We start from the raw sequence: 7,221 nt of genomic DNA on the forward strand, positions 1-7,221 counted from the left end.
TTGCTTGTAGGACCTAATGACCTGAGCTCAATTCCCTAGTGCCCACATAAGCCACATGCACAAACTGGTTTGTTTGCAATGGCAAGAGGCCTTGCAAGTCCAGACTTGCACAGACACACACACACACACACACTCTCTCTCTCTCTCTCTCTCTCTCTCTCGCTCTCGCTCTCTCTCTCTCTCTCTTTCTCTGCTTGCAAATAAATAAAAATTTTTATGTATATATTTTTTAAATTTTTAAAAAGGAAAGTAATTAGGTAGTAGGAATGATAATTGACAGCTGTTTTATTTATAAAATCTTACTGGTGTTTTTGTTGTTGTTTTGTTTTGTTTTTCAAGGTAGGGTCTTGCTCTAGCCCAGGCTGACCTGGAATTCACTTTGTCTTAGGTTGGCCTCAAACTCAACTGTGATTCTCCTACCTCTGCCTCCTTATTTCTGGGATTAAAGGTATGCTGCACCATGCCCAGCATTATTGGTGGGGTTTTTTTTTCAATTCTTTTATTTTATTTTATTTTTTATTTATATCCTCTTAGATTTTTTTAAATTTTTATTAGTATTCTCCATGATTATAAAAAAAATCCCATGTTAATTCCCCCCCCCACACTTTCTCCTTTGAAATTCCATTCTCCATCATATTACCTCCCCATCACAATCATTGTACTTACAAATATACAATATCAACCTATTAAGTACCCTCCTCCCTTCCTTTCTCTTCCCTTTATGTCTCGTTTTTAACTTACTGGCCTCTGCTCCTAAGTATTTTCATTCTCACGCAGAAGCCCAGTATTATTGGTGTTTTTGACATTTAAAAAATATTTATTTATTTATTTAGAGAATGGGTGTGTCGGGGCCTTTTGCCACTGCAAACGAACTCCAGATGCATGTGCTGCCTTGTCTATCTGACTTTACATGAATACTGGGGAATCAAACCTGAGTCAGGCTGTATAGGCAAGTACCTTAACCACTGAACCATCTCTTCAGCCCTGTTTTTGACTTTTTTTTTTCCCAAATTTTAAAATATTTCATTTATTTGAAAAAGAGAGAGAGAGAGAGAGAGAGAGAGAGAGAGAGAGGTGTGCCGGGGCCTCCAGCCACTACAAATGAACTCCAGACACATGCACCACCTTGTGCATCTGGCTTACGTGGGTACTAGAGAATCAAACCTGGGTCCTTAGGCTTCATAGGCAACAGCCTTAACTACTAAGCCATCTCTCCAGCTCCTGTTTTTGAAATTTTAAATTACATTTTTTTCTTTGTTGGTTTTTTGAGGTAGGGTCTCACTCTGGCCCAGACTGACCTAGAATTAACTATAGAGTCTCAGGGTGGTCTCAAACTCATGGTAGTCCTCCTACCTCTGTCTCTCAAGTGCTGGGATTAAAGGCATGGGCCACCATGCCTGGCTTTTCAATTACAGTTTTTTGTATTCAGTATTTGGATATTGGAACTGTGTTAGATATTAATGTGTTATAGCATCTAGAATGTTAAGCAATTAACCCACAGCAGAAACTTAAAGCCTGTGTTCTTTCATTTGTCTTTTTTTTTTAATTAATTTTTATTGATTTGAGTGAGAAAGAGAAAGCATGGGCACACTAAGGCCTCCTGCCAGGACAAATGAACTCCAGACACATGTACCAGATTGTGCATCTGGCTTTATGAACTGGGGAATTCAACCCAGGCGGTCAGGCTTTATAAGCAAGTGCTTTGAACCACTGAGCCATCTCTTCAGCCCTCATTTTTCTCAGAGCTCCAACAAGCAAATGAAATAGAGGTCTTTGTGTGTAGCCATCTGGGAGTATGTTACAAGCATAGACAGCCAGCTTGCCCTAGTAACTCCTGAACATGTTGCCATTGTGCTGAGTACAATACTATTCTTGATCCTCATAATTTTGACTCATGAAGGAAGGGTTAAGTATATGTTGGGCATTTTTTTATTCAAGGAAGTAGGACAAATTGTTATTTTTATATTTCAGAATGTAATAAGCATCAGGCTGGGGAGATAGATGCCTCAGGGAATAATGCATCCACTTGCTCAAGCTGGAGTACTGAGTTCTATCCCCAGACCCCACATAAAAACCCAGAAGCCATGGAGGGCTTTTGTAGTCCCAGCACACTGATGGCAAGATGGGGGACGGAGACAGGAGTGTTTGCCAGAAGCTCATGTGCATGCAATAAAGAGCAGCAGAGCAAGAAATGTAAAAGTGTAAGAATCTAGAGTAAGAAACCCTGCCTTAAATGAGGGAGACAGGTCAAGACTAACCCAAAAGTTGTCTTCTGACCTCCATATGCACACTGGGGTACACATGGCCCCATACTCATATACTCAAACACACAAATAAATAATAATAAATGTAATAAGCATCAACTATCTAGAGAATTCCCACCTGTGTAATAGCTCATTGGGAAATTAAATGTTACTGTATAACCATTCAGATCTGCAGCCTCTGTTCTCAACATCTCCTTGCGGGCTATTGGAGACATGATACTCTCCACTGTGTAAATGGTCTCATTGAATAAGCCTTGTTCTCTTGTGTTCAGCTCTGCTCCTAAGTTGGCGGAAGACACTATCTTGAAGCAAAAGTGTCTACTAACCACTGAGCTCTGAAGAGGTCCTTCCTTTCCTATAACTGGGCCACCCAGCACTCTCCAACAGACCGTCCTGGAATCCATTTCAGCGGGAATGCTTGGACTGAGGAGCTTGTCTTTAAAAAGTTCTTCTTAGATCTGACTTTAACTTCACAAAGAAAGTAGCTGCATTTTCCGTCCAACTGGAAGTCCATGCTGCATATCTGCCCAACTGAAGTCTTTCACTGTCTGTAATTTATTAGTGTTGCGGATGCCAGAGTCCATTGAATTCCCTGCAGTTTCCAAGCTCTTGGCTCCACCTAGTGGTTACTCCTGTTTATAGTGACCTCATAGCCATGCCTTACGGCAATAGCCTTTGATGGCTGTTTTCCTGTAGTATCAGAGTGATCATCCTGTTATAGAAATCATACTTTCCTGTTCATTACCTGGAAATCGGGTATTTAGGAAATTGACGTAGACACTCTGTAGGCTCTTTTATAGTTCCAGTACTAAAGGGAATTTGAGAAGGCAGAGATTTTAAATCCCTCCCTTATGAATAGATGGTCCTACTACTTTAAATTGACACCAAGGTAAGATAAAGGGTGAGAAGACCCTCACAGAGAGCAGGCATAGTCTTCTTGGCTCTCCCTTCCCATAGGAAGCACTCAAGTGTACCACATACCTATCTGTAACTTTCCAGCCTGAGAGGGAGCGGGTCCCTGGTGCCTGGTCAGAAACCCTAGGCACCAACCTGGGCCTGTACTCTCCTTGCTGAGCCAGGGGGAAGGCACAGCACAGAGAGCTCCACACTGGAACCTGCTGGGACAGAGCCTGCATTTCCTTTCATTACACACTGAATGAGTTTAGTACTTTCAAACTAAAACAAAAGCACCAGCCAGAAATTGGGAATGGGATGAGAGTTTGGTTCTTGAAGTGTTAGGCCTAACGCCTAACACATGTGAAGCTATATCCAGTCTTCTGGAAGAAGTTATGTTATAATTAGGGGCTTTGTATTAGTTGAAAGAGTTCTCTAGAATTCCCCCAGCCTTTTTTGGCCTGTATCCAAAAAAAAAAAAAAAATCTGGATATAAAAATCATTAAAAAAGTAGATTTCTACTTGCAATCCCAGCATGCAAAATGACACTAATCTAGCTTTAAATTTGTAAACTGAAAAGTAAACATTTGAATTGTCATGGGAAATGAGTATGGTATGTAAATGACATTGGTGGTGGTGAAGGTAGTACCTTATTACCAAGGACTAGTGTTAAGCTGTATTTCCTGGAATGTTTGGTTTTCTGTGCCTGGTGTGATGTATACATAATTGAGTATTCACTTGTAGTTCTCAGCTAAGGAAACTTCCAGCTTTGTGATCTTTAAAATCACCTGGGCTTTGTGTGTAGTATAAATAAGTGTTCAGGCAAACACACAAGTGTTTGAAAAGCTAAAGAATTTTAATCTTGTACCATTTCCAAGAAAACTGAAGATTCTGGAAGCCATTTCTGCATAAAACATTTTTGCTAAAGAAAAGTTGCTGGCTGATTCTCTTTAGCCAGTAACTAAGCTGCTGAGTTTCTTGAGTGTTCCTGTCCGTCCTCTATTATCAAAGACCTTTTCTCACAACTGTGACACCTAGAACTTGCAGCTTGATGTGAGACTTACTGGCTTGGCCATCAGATTTCCAATGTCTGACAACCCTGGATGGCCTATATAAGGTTAGTTGTGCTGCCAGACACAGGCCAGTGAAGGTATTGTAACTTACAAGGCCTGAATGGCATGCCGGGTGTAGTGGCGCACACCTTTAATCCCAGCAGTTGGGAGGCAGAGGTAGGAGGATTGCCATGAGGCCACTGAGACTACATACTAAATTCCAGGTCAACCTGGGCTAAAGCGAGACCCTACCTCAAAAAACGACAACAACAAAAAGACCTGAATGGCCCATTCTGTTTAGAAGGTTGCACCACCCTTATTTCAAACTTTCCAAAATTTGGGAATTAAGTAGAAAAATCCTCCATAACATTTTGTCTTTGGGTACCTGAAGTCTTGCCAATCAAAATATTTGATAGGGACTTTGTTAAGTTCATTCTGACCTGAGGCTAAAAGAAAATCTTACCTCATGTACTTACATGAAGTGGTAAACTTGGAAATTAATACTTGAATTATGAATTGGCCCTGATGGATACCTGTTAAATACAAGTTTCCTGTCATACTTGCTGATGGTGCTGTCCTCAGAACTGCTGTGACAGCAGACTGTATTCTTCGTCCCTGGAAATGGCAGCAGTTGGATATGCCCAGGCTGAGGGCTTCTGTGGTTGTGGTGGTTAGGGAAGGGGGAATGTGAGAACCAGCCGGGGCTGCTGGCAGGGAGAGAGAGTGGAGGTGTCATGCATAAGAAGGCAGTTATGGCACTGCAGGCCATACTGATGGTTTGTGGTACATGCACTACTCAGGGGTTCCTGGGACAGCAGCTGCTCTGCCACCTGCCCAGGGGAGCATATAGATGGGCCTCACAAAGTTCATATACTGTATCCCTCACAAAGTCGGGGAGTTGCATGGTGATTCAAAGTAAGATGTACACATTTTGATTCTGAGTGCTACACACTGTCTCCTCACTTGCAAACAAACCTGTGAGAGCTGAATTTTGATGGCTTGTCAATAGTGTTGTCCCTTCCCATTAGGAGGCTCATGGCTATTTCACTCTTGTTCTTTAGGAAACCCTGCAGAACAAAGTGATAAGCAGCTTCCTTAATGCTTGTACACTGCTTTAAGGAAAATGCTTCTGAAAAAGATTTCTTACAGTCTTCCCTCTGAGTTTGTCCTTAGTATATTTGCTTTGGGACAATCACAGGTGGCCTGTGAACATTTGAGATCTGGACCACTTCTCAATTCTACCTGAAACTTGTACCTCTGTTCTCTTAGTTGGACCCAGAAGGAAAGTCCTGCTGTCCCTCCAGAGCCCTTGCTCGAAGACTCTCTGCCAGTCACTCACATAGTGAAAAAGCTTTCATGCTTTTCTACATAAGGATCTGGAGAAGCAAAAGTCTTGTCTTTTCATTGAGCAGGTGTCATATATTTGTTTGATTTTTCTATTTGTTTCTCCTGGTTTTTGTGGGGTGGGTTTGTTTGTTTTTTGTTTGTTTGAGACAGGGTTTTGAGACACAGTATAACCCAGGCTAGCCTGCAACTCCCTTTGTATTCCAGGCTTGACTGGAGCTCATGGCATTCTTCCTGCCTCAACCTCTGAAGTGCAGGGATTACAGACGTGCACCACAAGGCCTGGCATACACTTTTCTGATAAGTTTGTTTTGTCTTGTCTTGTTGCAGTGCTGGAGATCAAACCCAGGACCTCACTGCTGAGTTATATGCATTCCAGTCCCAATAACCTTTGTCGTGTAAAGGTCCAGAGCTACTAACTGCTTTATCACTGTGCTCTGCCAGCATTGCAGAGAGCAGAGCGGTGTGGGCCAAGCTTATTATGAAGCAGCTTTATCGAGCAAGAAAATGGCTGCCTAGGAGGCAGGCCGATAATCAGGTGTGTTCTACAGCATACCTGTCACTCAAGCCATCAGAACTTCTGGGTATTGTATCCTTGTGATACGGGGAGCTGTCTAAAATGGGGTGCTGGAATGATTAGGAATAATCCTTGAACCCCAAGCCCTTAGTTTGTGTCTGTTAATTAACCAAAGAATTGGCAATCCAGACTAAAGAGAATGATGTTTTAAATCACATTTTATTCAGACATAACAGGGATATGAGGGAGAGAAAAGGGCCAAGGGTTTGAGGGCCAAGGACGGAAAGTGGCTAGGGAGCCCATTGTAAAATTACAATGGGATCAGGGAGCCCATTGTAAACCAACATGGACCCTGAACACAAAAAAGTGTGAGCCAGAGGCTGGAGAGGTAGCTTAGCAGTTCAGGTGCATGCCTGTGAAGCCTAAGGACTCAGGTTCAATTCTCCAGGTCCCATGTAAGCCAGATGCACAAGGTGGTGCATATGTCTAGAATTCGTTTGCAGTGATTAGAGGCCCTGGTGCACCCATTCTCTCTCTTCTTTATCTCTCTCCCTCTCTTTCTGTCTCAAAAATGAAAATAAATTTTAAAAATAGGTTTTTTTTGTTTTTTTTTTTTTAAAAAAGTGAGCCTGGTCAGGCATGGTGGCACATGCCTTTAATCCCAGCAGAAGTAGGATCACAGTGAGTTCAAAGCCACCCTGAAACTACATAGTGAACTCCAGGTCAGCCTGGGCTAGAGCAAAACCCTACCTCAAAAAAAAAAAAAAAAAGAAAGAAAAGAAAAGAAAAAGTAAGAAGGGATTTAAAGAGCATGCACTTCCAAAGAGATTATAAATAGTAATAATAATAAAAAAGTCCCTTCCCACCCTGGCAGCAGGGTGGGAGAAAAATTTCCTTACAGGTATGAAGACTCAAACACGTCATTGTGTGCAACTACCCACTCCTGGGCCGGGTGCATGCTCCAGAGAGATCAGATAGGGTGAGACAGGCAGACATTCAACCCTGCAACTGAAGCAGGCGGGACCAGCTCAGATAGGCATGGTGAGGGTATGGCATCTTCAAGTGGGCCAGTCCCTGTCTAGCTACCTAAAAACAGCTGTGTCTAACCTGGCCCCTCGCACTTGTCCACACAGGTCACAAGTGAGCAAGA

General features: G+C 42.4%; 1 protein-coding gene across 5 annotated transcripts in view; it reads left to right on the forward strand.

Annotated features, from left to right (window-relative positions):
- Epb41l5 (erythrocyte membrane protein band 4.1 like 5) overlaps positions 1-4,751 on the forward strand; it is a 115,076-nt gene extending 110,325 nt beyond the window's left edge. For all 5 annotated transcript variants that reach the window (XM_004659738.2, XM_045149035.1, XM_045149036.1 and 2 more), the window contains one exon: positions 2,537-4,751. In XM_004659738.2, the coding sequence (XP_004659795.2) occupies positions 2,537-2,603 (67 nt within the window). In that variant the 3' untranslated portion in view covers positions 2,604-4,751. The remainder of the gene's footprint in view (positions 1-2,536) is intronic.
- Positions 4,752-7,221: the final 2,470 nt, after the last annotated feature.

The sequence above is a fragment of the Jaculus jaculus genome, chromosome 5 (genome assembly GCF_020740685.1).
Source record: "Jaculus jaculus isolate mJacJac1 chromosome 5, mJacJac1.mat.Y.cur, whole genome shotgun sequence".
NCBI classification, from domain to species: domain Eukaryota; kingdom Metazoa; phylum Chordata; class Mammalia; order Rodentia; family Dipodidae; genus Jaculus; species Jaculus jaculus.